The sequence below is a fragment of the Equus przewalskii genome, chromosome 10 (genome assembly GCF_037783145.1).
Source record: "Equus przewalskii isolate Varuska chromosome 10, EquPr2, whole genome shotgun sequence".
Taxonomy (NCBI): Eukaryota; Metazoa; Chordata; class Mammalia; order Perissodactyla; family Equidae; genus Equus; species Equus przewalskii.
In genome coordinates, this window is record NC_091840.1 from 26,691,584 (window position 1) to 26,708,821 (window position 17,238).

Sequence of the window (17,238 nt, forward strand, 5' to 3'; positions counted from 1 at the left end):
GCGATTCTTGTTTAAGGCAGGAGGTTTAGGAAGATGTTCATTTTTTTGGCCTATGGATGTCCAGTTGCTGCAGCACCATTTGTTGAAAGGGCTTCTGATTCCACTTTTGTACCTTATTCCACCCATTCCTCAGAGAGCAGTCAGAACGAGTTTTTAAAAACGTGTATCAGATGATGTTCAAAGCCCTCCAGCGACTTCCCTCCACCACACTTGCTGCCACTCCCTGCCCGCTGCAACCCTCGCCCGGATGGTCAGCCGATTGCTCCCTCCCTTCATGTAGGTTTGTTCCATCGTCACTCGCTCAGAGAGATTTCCCCAACTACCCTTTTAAAGGAGTTTACTCCTTCCACCTTTCCTTCTTGCCCTGCGTTTTCTTAACAGGACCTACATCATGCAATCTATTGCCTATTAATTTGCTCATCTGTTTATTGTTTGCCCCTCCCCCAACCCCATCAGAAGCTGCAAAGGAGTCCACTGCTGTAGCCCCAGGCCCTGCAGTAGTGCCTGGCACACAGTAGGTACTCAATAAAGACCTTACTGCTTGACAGGCTGGAAGGAACGAGTCAATGTAAAGCGACAGCGACAGTCCCCTTCTGGGTCAGGCGCTCGCGAGCGCCACCTCTCGGGAAGCCAATGGCTCGCGAACGAAGGAAGTGAGTCACAGAATCGCAAAAAAAAAATCAACGGAGCTTGCCGGAAGGGCACGAGAACGCAGTGCCGGAAGTTAAACCTCGGAAGGTTGCTCCGCAGAATGACGCCCGACTCACCGGAGGAAGCGTGGGCGAGTGGTGCTCTGCAAAATGGGCTCGGCGGCAGCCGAGCTGCGCAGGAGCGTTCCGCGCGTGCGGGCGCCGGCAGCCACGTGGGCCGGGGCAGGTTTCCGGTGCCGGGTGCAGCGGGCGCCGTGGGATCTCGAGCAGCTGGAGGGGTGAGAGGGGTTCGGGTTCGAAGAGGACTGCGAGCAGTGCGTGGCCGGGGATGGGGGAGGTGAAGAGGGCGGATGGGTTGCGCTGTGAGAGGTGGATCGGGTGTGGGGGACACCTGTCATCGCACGTCCCCCCACGTGGACTCGCCTTTGTCCGCGGCTGCCGTTCCCATCAGGCCGCCAGGATGGGGATTGTGCCCTGTTTGTCGCTGTCCGGTGCAGGGCTGGGCACGCAGGTGGCGCTCAGTGAGTGCGTGCTTAGTGAATGACAGGCGTGGTGCCACGGTGGGTGTGGAGGGCCGTCTATAGGGACCGTTCCTGGCTCCTTAGCCCCGTCGTCTCCTGGGGAATCCATGCTAGTTTCCAGCTGTCATTGGGAGTTCTCCGCCAGACCTGGGTCTTTCTCTCTTTCTCTTGGAAGGGCACGGTCATTACCGTTTCAGACACTGTTGTGTTGCTCTTACTGAATTCTGGGCCCTGTGGCTTGGTACCGAGGACAGACACAGGAGTAAACCATTCCTGTTCAGTGGTCTCCCCTTACCCACGGTTTCGCTTTCCGAGGTTTCAGTTACTCGCGGTGAACCTCTATCGGGAAATATTAAATGGAAAATTCCAGAAATAGATAATTCATAAGTTTTAAATTGCCCGCCGTTTTAAGTAGCGTGGTGAAATCTCGCGCTGTCCTGCCCGGGATGTGGATCATTCTTTTGTCCAGCGGATCCACGCTGTAATATGCTACCCGGTTAGTCACTTAGTAGCCCTCTGGGTTATCAGATCGACTGAGGCAGTATCGGGTGCTTGAGTTCAAGTAACCCTTATTTTACTTAATGATGGCCCCAAAGCGCAAGAATAGCGATGCTGGCAGTTCGAATATTCCAAAGAGAAGCCGTAAAGTGCTTCCTTTAAGTGAAAAGGTGAAAGTTCTCGACTTAATAAGGAAAGAAAAAAAATCGTATGCTGAGGTGGCTAAGATCTACGGTAAGAATGAATCTTCCATCCGTGAAATTGTGAAGAAGGAAAAAGAAATTCGTGCTAGTTTTGCTGTCGCACCTCTAACTGCAAAAGTTACGGCCACAGTGCGGGATAAGTGCTTAGTTAATATGGAAAAGGCATTAAGTTTGTGGGTGGAAGACATGAACAGAAAATGCGTTCCGCTTGATGGCAACATGTTGCGCCAGAAAGCACTGAATCTATATGAAGACTTCAGCAAGGGATCCCGTGAAACGAGTGACACCAAGACATTTACTGCAAGTAAGGGATGGTTACACAGATTCAGGAATAGGTTTGGACTGAGAACTATAAAAAGTACTGGAGAGGCTGTGCCTGCCGCCGAAGAAGCTGCTGCCACATTTCCGGCAGAGTTGAAGAAGTTGATTAAGGAGAAAGGATACCAGCCAAAGCAAGTCTTGGATTGCGATGAAACCGGGCTCTTCTGTACAGTACAGTACGATAAAATGTTTAGAGAGAGACACACACAGCCACGTAGCTTTTATTACAATATATCGTTATCATTGTTCCATTTTCTTACTAGTTATTGTTGTTAATCTCTTACCATGTGTAATTTATTAGTTAAACTTTATCATAACTATGTATACATAGGAAAAAGCATAGTATATATAGGCATACCTCGTTTTATTGCACTTCGCTTTATTTATGTTTTTTTTACAAGACCCTCCACGAGCAAAAAGATTACAACTCACTGAAGGCTCCGATGGTGGTTAGCATGTTTTGGCAAGAAAACGTTGTTTTATTAGACAATGCTATTGCATACTTAATAGACTACAGTGTAGTGTAAACATAACTTTTATTTGCACTGGGAAACCAAAAAATTCATGTGACTCGTTTTATTGCAAGGTTAGCTTTATTCCAGTGGCTTAGAGCCAAACCTGCACTGTCTCCGAGGTCTGCCTGTATAGTGTTTGGTGCTGTCCTCGCTTTCAGGCATCCACTGCGGGGTCTTGGAACGTATGCAGATAAGGGGAGACTGCTGTATACAGGCCGCAGACCAGGGGGGAGACAGACACACAAACAGAAAATTCTAATATACCCTTAAGTGCGGTAATAAGAGGTTAACAACTACAGTCCAGGCAGGTGGAGCCAGGCGCCGGTGCTGCTGTCCACACTGGGGATTGATTGTCTTTCAAGGTGCGGGCCTCCTCCTTTCTCATCTTGAGACAAAGCAGGTTGGGAACCAGACTTCTTTGTAAAAGGAAAGGTCTGGAATAGTTGCTCTCTAGGCTTCCTTCCATCACGATGTCCCATATCAGATGTTATTAAGGGCTCTAGTTCTCCCACAATCCTCCATTTATTAGTTAGTCACACTATTTATTACGCCTTATGATGTAGCATACATTTCACAGGGCTGGGAAATAGGGATTTTGGTCCTCATTCTGGTGTTCTAGATCTGTTTCCTTGTTTGTGAAAGGAAGGGGAAGTCATCTCTAAAACCCCTTCTAGTTCTAATACCATGACTGGCAGTAGATCAAATTGTATTTCATACTGCCTTGTCCCAGATGTCACTTTCACATTAGCAGCGTAGTTTTCCTCATCTTGATAACTGAGAAAGATAGTCTTTTTTCTTTTTCTTTCTTTCTTTTTTTTTTTGGTGAAGAAGACTGGCCCTGAGCGAACATCTCTGGCCAATCTTCCTCTTTTTGCCTGAGGAAGGTTGTCACTTAGCTAACATTGGTGGCAGTCTTCCTTTATTATGTATGTGGGACACCACCACGGCATGGCTTGGTGAGCAGTGCATGAGTCCACACCTGGGATCTGAACCCACAACCCCCTGGGCTGCCAAAGCGGAGCGTGTGGACTTAATCACTACACCACCAGGCCGGCCCCAATAGTGTCTCTTTTTTTTTTTTTTAACATTCCATACCTTAGTTCTGCCACAGTATTGGGTATACAGCAGATGCTTAATAGAAGCTTATTGAATCAAATGGGATAGAAATTATAGCCCCTGCTCTTGGACCCCTCCCCACTCTGGGATGTTAGCTCATCGATGAAGAGACTGAGGGCGGACTGGGTTTTTCCTAGAGAGACTTCACACTGACGTGACAGACTTAAACCAGCTTTACGGGATAATCTGCTTGGGAAGGATCGTGGTGCAGGCAGGGTATTCAGTGCTGTTTCCTTCCCTCACCCGTCCGCCCGCAGGACCATGGCCCACAGCGAGCGCACCTTCATCGCCATCAAGCCTGACGGGGTCCAGCGCAGCCTGGTGGGCGAGATCATCAAGCGCTTCGAGCAGAAGGGCTTCCGGCTCGTCGCTATGAAGTTCATGCGCGTGAGTGGGCTCCGCCCCTCTTCCTGCTCTTCTGTAGTCGGGGGCATGTCGTGGGTCAGCCTGTCTCTTTCTCCCGCCCCTCCTTTTAGTCTTCTCCATGTAGGGCGGACACAAATGTCCTGAAACCTGGAAACTCCTCTGCAGCCTAGCGTCGTGGCCGAGTCTTGGAACAAACCAAGTTATCTAAGACTTTTGGGAACAGCCCCCCTTTCCCTTAGCAACCCCGGCCCGCGTGTTACTGCGGCGCTGCGATTTCTGGCTCACAGCCCCAGGCGTGTTTGCATTTCTGCTCTTGAACTTCCGGAGCAGATGATTTTAGAGAACTTCCTCCTTTTTTTTTTTTTTGAGGAAGAGTAGCCCTGAGCTAACATCTGCTGCCAATCCTCCTCTTTTTGCTGAGGAAGACTGGCCCTGAGCTAACATCCGTGCCCATCTGACTCTATATGTGGGACGCCTGCCACAGCATGGCTTGCCAACCCTGCCATGTCTGCACCTGGGATCTGAACCAGTGAACCCTGGGCCGTGGAAGCAGAACGTGCGCACTTAACCGCTGTGCCACCGGGCTGGCTCCCTTTCTTCTCTTTGAGGCAGCTTATTTTTTAGCAAGAAAACTCTTTCCATCCTTAGTTATCACCCGTTTAGTGTCTGGCATATATTAGGCACCATCGGGGCGCAGGGGGAAAGCTTGTTTTTCCCTTGGGGGAGGCCCACCTCAAACAGCAGAGAGCAGACATCTACAAAGCAATATTTCAAAAACTGCAAAGGATTGATTGGCCAAGAAGCCTTCTTTTTGTTTTTTTGAGGAAGATTAGCCCTGCGCTAACTACTGCCAATCCTCCTCTTTTTGCTGAGGAAGACTGGCCCTGAGCTAACATCCATGTCCATCTTCCTCTACTTTATATGTGGGACGCCTACCACCGTGTGGTTTTGCCAAGCGGTGCCAGGTCCGCACCCAGGATCTGAACCGGTGAACCCTGGGCCACCGAAGCAGAACGTGCACACGTAACCACTGTGCCACTGGGCCGGCCCCCCAAGAAGCCTTCTTAAACAGACCTGGGAAATAATTCAAATTCTCAAAGCAAATAAATTAGGGGAAATCTTTTTTCCTATTCAAAGAGTCAACTTTGAACTCTCCTAGTGCTTTTCTTTTTTTTTTTTGAGGAAGATTAGCCCTGAGCTGACATCTGCTATCATTCCTCCTCTTTTTGCTGAGGAAGACTGGCCCTGAGCTCACATCCATGCCCATCTTCCTCTGCTTTATAGGTGGAACAATGCCACAGCATGGCTTGACAAGCGGTACATAGGTCCACACCGGACCCAAACCAGTGAAGCCCAGGGCGCTGTAGTGGAATGTATGAACTTAACCACTGTGCCACTGGGCTGGCCCCAACCCGAGTGCATTTTAAATTGTTTGATTTGCAATTTAGTTCCTGTGTGATGTTTTAGAAAAACCTCCTTAATATAAGAGAGAGTAGACTGGTGTTAACGCTGAGGGGAGACTGTGATGGATTGATTAGAGCAGAGTGTTGGACAAGCACTGCTGTCTAGAGTGTTTGCATGTTAGATTAGGTTTTGAAGGTAAAGTGAAATGAAAGTATTATTGATCAGGCATTTACCATGTACTGGGCACACATATTTTCTCATCCAGCCTTCATAACAGTGCAGAGAGGTGCTTAATCCTCTTCCCGTGGTTGTCAGTGGGGAGGAACCTGAGGCTTGGAGAGGTTAAGTAGTGTGCCTGAAGGCACACAGTCATTGATGCCACTGGGATTTTCTTTTTTTGCTGAGGAAGATTTGCCCTGAGCTAAAATCTGTGCCAGTCTTGCTCTATTTTGTATGTGGGGCACTGCCACAGAATGGCTGCCACCAAGTGGTGTAGGTCCACACCTGGGGACTAACCGGGGCTGCCAAAGCAGAGCATGCCCAACTTAACCACTAGGCCATGGGGCCGGCCCCTGCAACTGGGATTTTAACTCGAGTCTCTCTGACCCCTAAGTGCATACATTTTCTCCTTGATGCTGAGTTTCCTATCAAGGCTGTGGGCTTGCTGAAGACTGGGAGGAGGGATAGCTGGCATGAATCTACAGGGTTATTTACATCTGATGTGGAGGAGGGAGGCAAGAGAAAACTGGAGGCCCCCCCTCACCCCAAAAAAGCCTGTGATTTGTTTTGCAGAGTAAAGACAATCAGAGCCAACTAATAGAATTAAAACAGGGACTGGCTCCGTGACGAAGTGGTTCAGTTCATGCGCTCTGCTTCAGCGGCCCAGGGTTTCACTGGTTCGGATCCTGGGCGCGGACATGGCACTGCTCATCAGGCCACGTTGAGGTGGCGTCCCACATGCCACAACCAGAAGGACCTACAGCTGGAATATACAACTATGTACTGGGGGGCTTTGGGGAGAAGAAGAAGGAAAAAAAAAAAGATGGGCAACAGATGTTAGCTCAGGGCCAATCTTTAAAAGATAAAAAAGAATGAAAAGAGTGTTCTGGTAAGGGAAGGCCAGGTCAGTGTGTGGGAGTCTACCAATGTGGGTCTTCCATGTGGATGGAAGCGGGGAGGTGGGTGGTTAACATGAGTGATCACATGGTTATCTGGGGGCTGAACGGTAGGACATTCTGGATTTGCTTTTTGGCGGCAAATCTCCACGTTTGTGGGTATCACTGACGTGTGCAACATGCCTCATAGAATGTGGTACCACAGAACTGGAAAACTAAGGGGCCTCGTTAGACCCTTCACAAGCGTGTGTGCAGTGGCACAGAGAGGACGCAGTGGCGACGAGTTGGAACTGCCAAGCAGATGGTTCACGCTCTGGCTAACTTGATTCGTTCCCACATTCCCACCTTGCATTGTGAGAGCTTCTAATTCATTCTGCGGCAGAATGATTTACTGCTAGATGTCACGTGCTTTTGAATGGTTTGCAGATCCCTGTGGGGATTGCATGATCGCCACACCGGGCCTTTGTCCTCTGAGCAGATGTGAAGCGTCCCTGAGAAATGGCCTGGCTCAGTCTGCTTCTCCTCGAATGCCGAGACCCCCTCCCTCACCTCCCGCTAACGTTTTAGTTGAGGCTTGCTCTGGGAATGGAAATTCATCATGCTGTTAGTTTTCCTGTCTGCGATGAGGCGGCTGGATTCGAGTCTAGTGGTCTGTGGTTTATTCTGATCAGTCAAGGGGGGAAACTGGCACAAAGCTGAAACAGTTCTGGCCTCGTCACTGCCCCCTCTGCAAGTGTTGAGAAGGAATCGCTATAACGGACTCCATGAACTGAGAGCTCATGTTTCAAACGGCAGGGCGGGGGAGTGGGAAGTCACTAGATTGCTGGTTCTTAGACAGTCTTAGGGCCAGTTCTCATTCTCTCTCCTGCGCTGTAGGCTTCTGAAGACCTCCTCAAGGAACACTACAACGACCTGAAGGACCGTCCGTTCTTTGCCGGGCTGGTGAAATACATGCACTCGGGGCCAGTGGTTGCCATGGTGAGTGTGCACGTGTGGGAAGTCACTGTGAATGGCTCAGTTGGGGGTGAAGGGTGGGTGTTGTGATTCCTGCTTCTCATGCCGGGTCCTCATGGATGCGGAGCAAGCTGGGGCTGGGAGGGTTAGACAATTAGGATGTGTCAGCTCGCTGACGCACCAAAGACAGGATGAACTGAAGACTCACGGCTGGGAGAGGTCAGGAGGGGTTTGCCCTATTGGAAGCTCCCGGAGTGGGGGGAGATGGTCTCGTGGTTACCACAGTAATTCTTCTCCAAGTGTGTATAGGTTGTCATCTTTGTGCCAGGCTCTTTTCCAGGCACTGGGGATACAATCGTGAATGAGACTAACAGGTACCTGTTTTTGTAGCTTTCCTTGCCTACACATTTTGAAAGGGGAGGATGGGCAGATAATAAAGAAACCAAAAAATATATGTATCAGCTATTGATTAGTGATAGGCACAGAAATGAAATAGGATGATGTGATAGCAAGTGATCACTTTAGATTGGCTGGTCAAGGAGCATGATTTTCAAGCTGAGATCTGAATGAGAAGAAAGGCAGCTCTGCACAAATTCACAGTAAAGAGCCTTCTCAACTAAGAAAACAGCATGTGCAAAGGCCCCGGGGTGTGGACTTTTTGAAGTACAGAAAGAAGGTTGAAGTGTCTGAAGCCTGGTGGGTGGAAGAGAAGGTTGAATGAGATGTTAAGAGGCACAGGTGGGGCCAGTTCATGTTGGACTATTTTGGCCATGGACTTCATGAGTCCTTGGCAGTTATGGGAGGTTTCACACTTGGCATTTTAAAAAGGCTACTCTGGCTGCTGTGTTAAGAATGCATTGTAGGGGCTGGCCGGGTGGCACGGCAGTTAAGTGAGCACGTTCTGCTTCGGCAGCCTGGGGTTTGCCGGTTCGGGTCCTAGGTTCAGACATGGCACCGCTTGGCAAGCCATGCTGTGGTAGGCGTCGCACATATAAAGTAGAAGAAAATGGGCACAGATTTGTGCTCAGGGCCAGTCTTCCTTAGCAAAAAGAGGAGGATTGGCAGCAGATGTTAGCTCAGGGCTAATCTTCCTCAAGGGGAAAAAACAAAAAGAATGGATTGTAGAAAGGCAAGAGTGGGATCAGGGAGACCAACATTCCCAGTGTGGGAACAAGTGGATACTCTGTCAGTATTTGCCCAATGAATGAAGGTCATTTTAAGGGAGCTTTTTCTTTTTTAAATTAAGAGTTTTCGGGTTTTCTGCTGAGACTTCTTTTCTTCCTTGACCATGTCTTCTTTTGTCCTTTGAGGTCTGGGAGGGGCTGAATGTTGTGAAGACAGGCCGAGTGATGCTCGGGGAGACCAACCCTGCGGACTCCAAGCCTGGGACCATCCGTGGGGATTTTTGCATCCAAGTTGGCAGGTGGGAGTTGGTGCTTTTTACCCTTTCCCATGATCCAAGTTAGAATTCGAGTTCCTGAGGATGGACATGAGACCATATGCAGATCAATTTTTAACCAGAGTTCATAGTATTTCTCCCTCTGAAGTTGGTGTTCGGCTTCACGGGCTCTTCGCCTTTGGTTGTCAACATTGCTGTGGTTGTGTCTCTTGAGAGGGTGGACAATAAAAAACTCTGGTACAACACGCTCTCCTGGCCAGCGTCCTTCCAGAGGGCTTTCACTGCTTGCATCAGTGTTCCTGGGAGGGCTGGCTGTGGGGAGGGCGTCTTCATCCTTATGTTAACTGCAGTCCTGGTTTCTTTCTTCTGACCCAGACTGATGTACGGGGAGCTTTGGCTTTTTCTGCTGCGGCAGCTGTAGGCTTTCTGGCACTGGGAGTGAGGGGAGCTTCTGGGCGGTTTAATCCTTCTGGTCTTGGTCACACGGCCATCTCTTTCCCCATCCAGGAACATCATCCATGGCAGTGATTCCGTGGAGAGCGCAGAGAAGGAGATCGCCTTGTGGTTTCAGCCTGAGGAACTGGTCGATTACAAGAGCTGTGCTCAGAGCTGGATCTACGAGTGACGCGGCCGCAGACCGCGGTGCTTTCCCACTCCCTCGCCTCCCCTCCCACGGGCAGGGGCCAGGCTACAGCGAGTCTAGTTATTTCTGAGAACTTCCTTGTAATCTGGAGGGAAACTCTTGGAGCTGTGAGGGCTCCCTGTACAGTGTTACGTGCTACCATCAGATTAAAATGTTGCATCCCGTAGTTACTCTGTCTAGCTGTATTGCTTTGTATTCTTTTTGACTTTTTCATGTGCTCTGGCTAACCTGAGCTAATAGAGAGAATAAATACTATAGAAATTATTTATATTGGCCTGAGAGATCACACACACACACACACACACACACACACACACACATGTTCTTTGCCTGTTCCTCTCTTGCCCCCTGCATCCCGTCCCCTCTTGGCACAGCCAGTCACCAGGCATCTGTTGAGGAGCTGCTAGGTGGCCAAGACTGTACTGGATGCAGAGAATTCACTAGAAATAAAAGATATCCTTCCTGCTCTTGAGAAGCTCTCAGGGACTCAGTTGTAACTACTCCGAAACAGAAGAGCTATGCTGAGAGTGGGCCCAGGTCCCTGGGATGACCTCAAAAGAAGATACAGAAATCTTGTAAGTAGCTTTGATTTGTTAGGATCTTGATTTGGTTGCTTCAAGTGTCATGTGTACAAGATGGAAATCCACTTGTCTTTTATTTGAAAGTCCAAGCTAAAGATCTTTGGTACAGCACTGTGATTACAGTTAACAATCCTGTACTGTATACTTGAAATTTGCTGAGGGGGTAGATCTTAGGTGTTCTCACCATGTGCACACACACGCACACAGGAAAGAAAATGGTAACTGTTAAGTGATGGATATGTTAATTAGCTTGATTGTGGTGGTCATTCACAATGTATATGTATATCAACACATCAAGTTGTACACCTTAAACACATACAAATTTTGTCAATTATATCCCAATAAAACTGAAAAAAAAAAAGTCCAAGCTGGTAAGTAGGGGTGGTGATAGTAGGGCTCATCCTTGGGGTTGTCCAGGGACTCAGTTCCCTCTACCCACTGCAAAACCCGTTACCACCCCTATGCCCTCCAGCAAGTTGAGGAGGGAAGTGGAAAGAGTGTCCCTTACTTTTAAGGGCACAACTCTGAATTTACCACCTTCACTTCCCCTTGCATCTCACCAGCCAGAACTTAGTCCTGTGGCTGTATCTGGTGACAAGAAAAACAACAGGGACCAGCCCCGGGGTGTAGTGGTTAAATTCCATGCACTCTGCTTTGGTGGCCTGGGTTTATGCCTTCCATCCAGGGCATGGACCTACAAGACTCGTCAGCCACACTGTGGTGGGCACCCACATACAAAATAGAGGAAGACTGGCAGAGATGTTAGCTCAGGGCTAGTCTTCCTCAGCAAAAAAAAAAAAAAAAAGAAACCACCACAACTGGAAAATGTTATCTTTATTTGGGTAACTTTGTACCCAGATAAAACTCAGGAGTTCTAATATGAGAAGGAAGAAAGTGGGGATAGATAGTGGGACAACTACTGATTTTTGCCACAAACTAGCAGGTTTTCTTTCTTGGTACTTTCCCTGTTCACCTGGGTTTGGTAGAGGCAACTGAGGGGAAGTGATTTCTCAGGAGGAGGCAGAGGAGGACAGTTGGGATGGGGTTATTGTCTTTTTCCCCAGCTTTATTGAGGTCTAATTGACAAAACTGTAAGCTATGTAATGTGTGCAATGTGATGACTACATGGTGAAAGGATTCCCTCCATCGGGGGGCTCCCTTGTTTTGAGCAGTGGAGGGCTCGATGAGTTTCTGTCTCACACAGAGGTGGTTTGCTTTGGCGGGTGAGAGTACCAGGACTTCTGGGGAATGAATACGTGTGTCAGGAGGCAGGGCGGGCTATACCTTCCCCAATGACAGTCTTTCCGGAAGGAAAGGAGAGGTGCAGGGCCCAGGGCTGGAACTGACGGCACTGCCAGGAGGCAAACAGCTCTCCAGAGAAATGTCCAGTGAAATCCCCAGATTCCTTTCCACACTCGACGCTTGGTAACTGAAAATGAAGCCCAAATAAGAGTGTGCTTCAGACTGAGGCCAAAGGCAACACCTGGTGTTCCTGCTCCAGAACGAGGACTGCCAACGTGCTGTGGTTTAATGCTCAGCAACTAGAAGTCTGCAAAGCCAACGAGGTGTAACAGAGGCCTGGGCTGTCAGGACCAGGAGGCTGATGACACGTGGTTCCCGCGGCCGGGTCACCGTCCTGAAGAGAGACAGACACAGGGGCTCTGACCCTCCCCGAGATAAGCACTGATGGGCAGGGGTCAGTAAGTGCTGAGGGAGGGGCTCGCTGACTGCCCCGGGGAAGCTGGACACCACCAAACCGTGGGAGTGGAGGTGGGAATTGTCTGCAAACGGATGACAGGCCTGATTTGTCTGAGAGGATCTAGAATCTCGTCAAGGGTGTGTCTCAGACCGAACTGGATAATCTGACCTAACCACAGCCCTGCTGGGTGGGGAGGCCGGCAGGGAGGGAGCAGGCGCACTGCGGACAGCTTGGGGCAGCTCGCTCAGGCATCGCAACGCCGGAATGCCCTCCTCCAGGGAGCGGGGAGTCCTCAAAGCGGGACGGGGGTCCGATAGGGGTGGGAGGGGGCTCCGTGCAGGCAGAGGGGAGGTGGAGGCTCCTGCGGAGGCTACCAGTTTGAATGAGGGAGGTTGAACCAGGACTCGGGCAGAGGGGAGGGAAGAGGAAAACGATTTCCTCGGTGGAAGGATCAGGACTTCTGGGCGCAGGAAGAAGAAAGCTTAACTCTGGGTGCTCGGGTGGCTGGGGAAAGCAGGTCGTACTGACCGGGGAGAAGAACTCAAGAGCAAGAGCAGGTTTTCGTGCGCGCGCGCGTGCGGCGGGTGGCACTGAAGGGAGGAGGTGGGTTCGGACGTGCGCAGTCTTACTGGCGAGACCGGTAGGAGACAGGCGAGGAGGAGCAGAAATCACTTCCTGCCCCCGGAGCCGCGCCCGCTCCGTGCAAAGCCGGGGCGTGGACAGCGTGCTCCGGCCGCGTCGGCCCCGCGGGTTGGGCGGCAGGCCCTCCGGGGTGTGGCCGCCGCGCGCCCCTCCTCCGCCGCGGCCTCGCCTCCGGTGGTCGCCCGGCTCCCGGCTCCGGCTCCGGCTCCGGCTTCAGCTCTGCAGCGCGCTCGCACCGCCCCGCCAGCTCTCGGTAGGGGTGGGACCCTGCCCTCTCCCCCCGGGGGCCCTCACCCCGCGCCGCGTCGGCGGATCCCCGCCCGCAGCCGCCCCCCACCCCCCAAGGTCCCTGAGCTCTGCGCTGGCCCGGGAGCCCTGTCGCGTCCCCCCGCGGGCGTCCGGGGACTGCCGAGGGGCGGCGGCCCCGGGCCGGCAGGGCGGAGGCGCTCGGGAAGCCACGTGTCCCTGCGGCGGGCGGAGGGGGAGGCGGGGCGGGCGCGGCCGCGGGGGGTGGGGAGGGGCCCACGTGGTCTCGCGGCCGGGGGTCCCGGACCCCGCACAGCCCGGGTCGCTGCGGCCCCTGACTCGACTCCCCGCCCGCAGGACCATGGCCAACGTGGAGCGCACCTTCATCGCCATCAAGCCGGATGGTGTGCAGCGCAGCCTGGTGGGTGAGATCATCAAGCGCTTCGAGCAGAAGGGATTCCGCCTCGTGGCCATGAAGTTACTCCAGGTGACGCGCCCCCTCTCCCCGGCCCCCTCAGTAGCAGGGTCGCAGGTGTTTTTCCTTCCCGGCAGGGGCTCGTCGCGTCTCTTTTCCGAGTCGGGGTCCCACTTTGCTGATGTCGCCCCCGCGAGAATCCCTTTGGCCTTTGCCCTCTCCCCTGAGCCCTCTGGCCCAGTGACCCTCTCCCTAGGCCCGGGGGACAGACGCCCTTGGGAAGGTTAAGCGGAGGTAACGTGACTCCTGCTCGGGGCTGGCTTCCTTCCCGTGGCTGCGGCCCGTGGGCTGCCACCTGCCCCGGCGTCGCAGCGGGGCAGCAGGGAGTGAGGAGAGCCTGCTCCCGGGCCCCCTTCCCCTGCCCCACGCGGGGCTCCTTGTGCCGAATGGAGGCCTGGAGTCCTTTGTGCGTGAGCTTGCAGCTCTGAGATGACTGAGGATTTCGGTGGGGTGACCCTTCCTCTGCCGACTCTCTGGCGGAGGGCAGTTACTGTATTTTCCACATTAAATTTGGGGCACAGATTTGGACCCCCAGGGATAAGTAAGTAAGTACAGACGGAAATTTTAATCAATCTCGTCAGTGAAGAGGAGAACGTTCTGGGTTAACATCTGAAGTGTTTAAAAGGGCATTGTGCACGGGCCAGAGGAGTTTGATATGACCTCTGTCTGGCATATTTATTTCCTTCAATTGCAGCCAACACTTAACTCCATAAATCTAGATTTTTCTTTTGAGGAAGGTCAGCCCTGAGCTAGCATCTGCCAATCCTCTTTTTGCTGAGGAAGACTGGCCGTGAGCTAACATGCGTGCCCATCTGCCTCCACTTTATATGTGGGACGCCTGCCACAGCATGGCTTGATGAGCGGTGCCGTGTCCGCACCAGGGATCCGAATTGCGGACCCCAGGATGCGAAAGCGGAACGGGCACACTTAACCGCTGCGCCACAGGCCGGCTCCCCTAAATCTAGATCTTCAAACCACCTACGTTTCAGGATTATGACATCCATAAGTCACTGACATTCTCAGGGGTTCTTCATGATTAGAACAATCTTTCTGCTAAAATACCGTCAGTTTCGTGGTTTGGATGGCATTTTGTTTTATATGCACCTTAGGGATGTGGGCTAAAATACGGAACAGGGCTTTCGGAGGACCTACCCTGGTGATGGGGGTTCTGAGGTTGGGATGGAGGCATATCCCAGCCTTTCCAGTTTACTTCCTAACTGGCACCTCCTCTTCGATGCCAGGCCTCTGAGGACCTCCTGAAGCAGCACTACGTTGACCTGAAAGACCGCCCATTCTTCCCCGGGCTGGTGAAGTACATGCACTCTGGCCCCATCGTGGCCATGGTAAGTGCTTGTCGAAGGTAGGGATAAGTGTTTGTTCCTGCCAGTCCTGAATGGCAGACCCCATGCAATTCCTTTTCCTACTGTCAAGGTCTGGGAGGGGCTGAATGTGGTGAAGACAGGGCGAGTGATGCTCGGAGAGACCAATCCAGCAGATTCCAAGCCGGGCACCATTCGCGGGGACTTCTGCATTCAAGTTGGCAGGTAAGTCCTGAGGGGTGCCGATGACTCTTCCTCAAAGCCACTCAAATGGGGTATTAAAACAGACATTTTTGCCATATCCCAATTTTAGAAAAAATTTGAACTTTTAAATTAGGTGGTAATTATCATTGGATGAAAGCTTTCTTAAATAGTTACTTCCCTAGGCTGTTGCAAATTTTAGCTAACGCGTTGCACAAGGGAGCTGCATGTGGTAGGTTCTGTGACACAACAGCAAGCGCAGAGTGTGGGGAAAATAGGAGTTCTAGCCTCAGCTCTGCCCTTGGTGGCGCTACGTCCACGAGTGTGTCACTTAACCCTCTGGTTCCTTCACCTGTACAAGAACTTTACAGAGCTTTGAGATTCAAATGGAACAAAGGCATTGTCAATAAGCATGTCTTGGTTGGGCTTTGCAAATTATTCTAAGAAAATGCAGCAGAAATGGCCCTTGATAATGGATAGATCTCATCTAGTTCTGGGTTTGGTCTGGCTGTTCCTGTATTTTTTTCAAATTTGAGAAGGAATGTTTTGTGGAACAAATCTTGGGGTACAAGCACTATTTTGAAAACTTGGAAGCATAATAAAGTTCAACCAAGGAATACTTTTGAGCAAGTACTGCAGTTTTATACCTGCTTTTAAGAGGAAATACCCTGGGGGTAGTCTTCTGCTTCAAGTGGCATTTTGGCTCAAAAGGTCTGCAGTGGCTGTCCTTTGTTTTATCCATTAAACAGACTTTTGCACTTTAAAATGTAACTAGTAATTGTTCTCTTTCTTAGGAACATCATTCATGGCAGTGATTCAGTAAAAAGTGCTGAGAAAGAAATCAGCCTCTGGTTTAAGCCTGAAGAATTGGTTGACTACAAGTCTTGTGCTTTTGACTGGATCTATGAATGAGATGGGGAGGGCATCAGTGCCCTCTGGCACCACTTGATGTGTCCCTGGACACAGCTCTTCAGTCCACTCATTGGAAGCAATAGGATTCATCTTTCTTTTCTAAAGCGTATTTACCAATAAAGCCTTTGGAAACTGGGTGCAGCCTCCTGTGCTTACTTGCTACTAAGCTGGAAGAAGTGACTTGGTTCCCTGGCTATCGTAGCATTATCCAGAACTAATTAATCCTACTTATTATGGAAGAACGATCTGATCCTTCTCAGCGCCTGAGTCTACTTCCAGACTCTAGGAGGGGAAGCAGTGAGGCTGAAGAGGACAAGTGTGGCGTTGGTTGTGCATCAAAGGAAACTAAAAATAATGAACATCATAAATATCCCAACTGCTTTAGCTGATGTAGAAATGTGCGTTTCTGTACAAAGAGTTTTGAAACTTGACGGAGTGAAACAGATTAGTGAAGGGGTCTAGATTTACATTTTTGTTGGGCAAGTTACGTATGAGGAAACAAGCCTGCAGACATCTGTAAAATGAGGGTAATACCACTGCAAGGCAGGGTTCAATGAGATAACGGATATAAAACACTTAACCCTGGTCCACAGCTGGTACAGGCACTCCCCAAACCCTGCCCCCGCTTCCTACTCTCTTCCCTGGGATGAGAGAGTGCTCCCACCTGTTTCCTGGGCTAGAGGCAGTGCGTGGTTACAGAATTCATATTGCCTCCTTTTACGGTTAATTTTGCTGGGTTGGCAGTTGTAAAATGATGCCAAAGAGCACCTATCAATATGAATAATCTGTCACTATCACCCAGAGTCTGGCTTAAAAATCGGAGATTACTTAAAAATCGGAGATTACATAAACAGACTGACAGCCTGGTAGAAAAATGTGTCAGGAATTTAGTTTCAAGTCAGCAACTGACAAGAAATTTAACATTTTCTAAGTTTTTCAGTTTCACATTTAATCTCAGGTTTATGCTACATGCTTTCACTACATTAAGTAGAAGTAAGTTTGATTATCAGAATGACAGGTTGTGGAGCAGGCCTGGGGATTTGCATTTTAATGTGCCCCGGGGTGATCCTGTGCACACTGGATTAGCAGCAGCAGTTAAGTATGGGCTCGCTCTGTGCCAGGGCTGTTCTACGAACATTACCCTCACGAATTCACGTAATCTTCACAACTCTTAGGAGGCTGGTATTAGTACTCCCATTTCACAACAGGTTACATGCAGCCAAGGTACAGAGCTAACCAGGGAAGGAGTCGCGTTCCAATGCAAGCAGTTCGCGTGACTCCATGCTCTTAGCCACGATGCTTTACTGCCTTTAGACAGTTTTCCAAATGACATGAGAAAATCCTGAGTTTGGAGGGTTAAGAGAAGTCAAATTTGGAGCCGTGAGAGCTGAGAAGGATGCGAGTGTTATCACTTCCTCGGGGAGACATGAACGTGAAAGGGCAGACGATGGTGAGAGT

The 17,238-nt window shown here is 50.5% G+C and overlaps 3 protein-coding genes across 7 annotated transcripts; 2 read left to right on the plus strand and 1 right to left on the minus strand.

Moving 5' to 3' along the window:
- The first annotated feature begins 746 nt into the window (after positions 1–746).
- Positions 747–9,871, plus strand: NME1 (NME/NM23 nucleoside diphosphate kinase 1). 5 transcript variants are annotated; one of them, XM_008517950.2, is made up of 5 exons: positions 747–928; positions 4,082–4,211; positions 7,586–7,687; positions 8,974–9,086; positions 9,570–9,871. In XM_008517950.2, the coding sequence occupies exons 1-5, from the start codon at positions 801–803 to the stop codon at positions 9,685–9,687; spliced, it is 591 nt and encodes a 196-aa protein (XP_008516172.1). In that variant the 5' UTR covers positions 747–800; the 3' UTR covers positions 9,688–9,871. The 5 variants fall into 5 exon arrangements, with proteins under 5 accessions (XP_008516172.1, XP_008516171.2, XP_008516168.2 ...); XM_008517949.2 differs by lacking the exon at positions 747–928 and adding an exon at positions 1,593–2,324; XM_008517946.2 differs by lacking the exon at positions 747–928 and adding an exon at positions 1,615–2,369.
- Positions 9,872–11,399: 1,528 nt separating this feature from the next.
- LOC139073983 (serine/arginine repetitive matrix protein 1-like) lies at positions 11,400–13,236 on the minus strand. The gene is made up of 3 exons (XM_070561230.1): positions 12,965–13,236; positions 12,514–12,838; positions 11,400–11,715 (listed from the first exon to the last, which is right to left on the minus strand). The coding sequence occupies exons 1-3, from the start codon at positions 13,234–13,236 to the stop codon at positions 11,548–11,550; spliced, it is 765 nt and encodes a 254-aa protein (XP_070417331.1). The 3' UTR covers positions 11,400–11,547.
- On the plus strand, positions 12,198–15,916 carry NME2 (NME/NM23 nucleoside diphosphate kinase 2). The gene is made up of 5 exons (XM_070560747.1): positions 12,198–12,880; positions 13,231–13,360; positions 14,590–14,691; positions 14,780–14,892; positions 15,663–15,916. The coding sequence occupies exons 2-5, from the start codon at positions 13,235–13,237 to the stop codon at positions 15,778–15,780; spliced, it is 459 nt and encodes a 152-aa protein (XP_070416848.1). The 5' UTR covers positions 12,198–12,880; positions 13,231–13,234; the 3' UTR covers positions 15,781–15,916.
- Positions 15,917–17,238: the final 1,322 nt, after the last annotated feature.

Excerpts from the sequence above, each read along its gene's own strand:
- LOC139073983 (XM_070561230.1), bottom strand. The coding sequence starts at position 13,236 with ATGGTCCTGCGGGCGGGGAGTCGAGTCAGGGGCCGCAGCGACCCGGGC. Across the intron at positions 12,839-12,964 it reads GAGCTCAGGGACCTTGGGGG|CCGGAGCCGGAGCCGGAGCC; the intron begins GTGGGGGGCGGC and ends GCAGAGCTGAAG. Across the intron at positions 11,716-12,513 it reads CTCTTGAGTTCTTCTCCCCG|TTACCAAGCGTCGAGTGTGG; the intron begins GTCAGTACGACC and ends CTTCATTTTCAG.
- NME1 (XM_008517946.2), top strand. The coding sequence starts at position 1,753 with ATGATGGCCCCAAAGCGCAAGAATAGCGATGCTGGCAGTTCGAATATT. Across the intron at positions 2,370-4,081 it reads GGGCTCTTCTGTACAGTACA|GACCATGGCCCACAGCGAGC; the intron begins GTACGATAAAAT and ends GTCCGCCCGCAG. Across the intron at positions 4,212-7,585 it reads TCGCTATGAAGTTCATGCGC|GCTTCTGAAGACCTCCTCAA; the intron begins GTGAGTGGGCTC and ends CCTGCGCTGTAG.
- NME2 (XM_070560747.1), top strand. The coding sequence starts at position 13,235 with ATGGCCAACGTGGAGCGCACCTTCATCGCCATCAAGCCGGATGGTGTG. Across the intron at positions 14,692-14,779 it reads CTGGCCCCATCGTGGCCATG|GTCTGGGAGGGGCTGAATGT; the intron begins GTAAGTGCTTGT and ends CCTACTGTCAAG. Across the intron at positions 14,893-15,662 it reads TTCTGCATTCAAGTTGGCAG|GAACATCATTCATGGCAGTG; the intron begins GTAAGTCCTGAG and ends TCTCTTTCTTAG.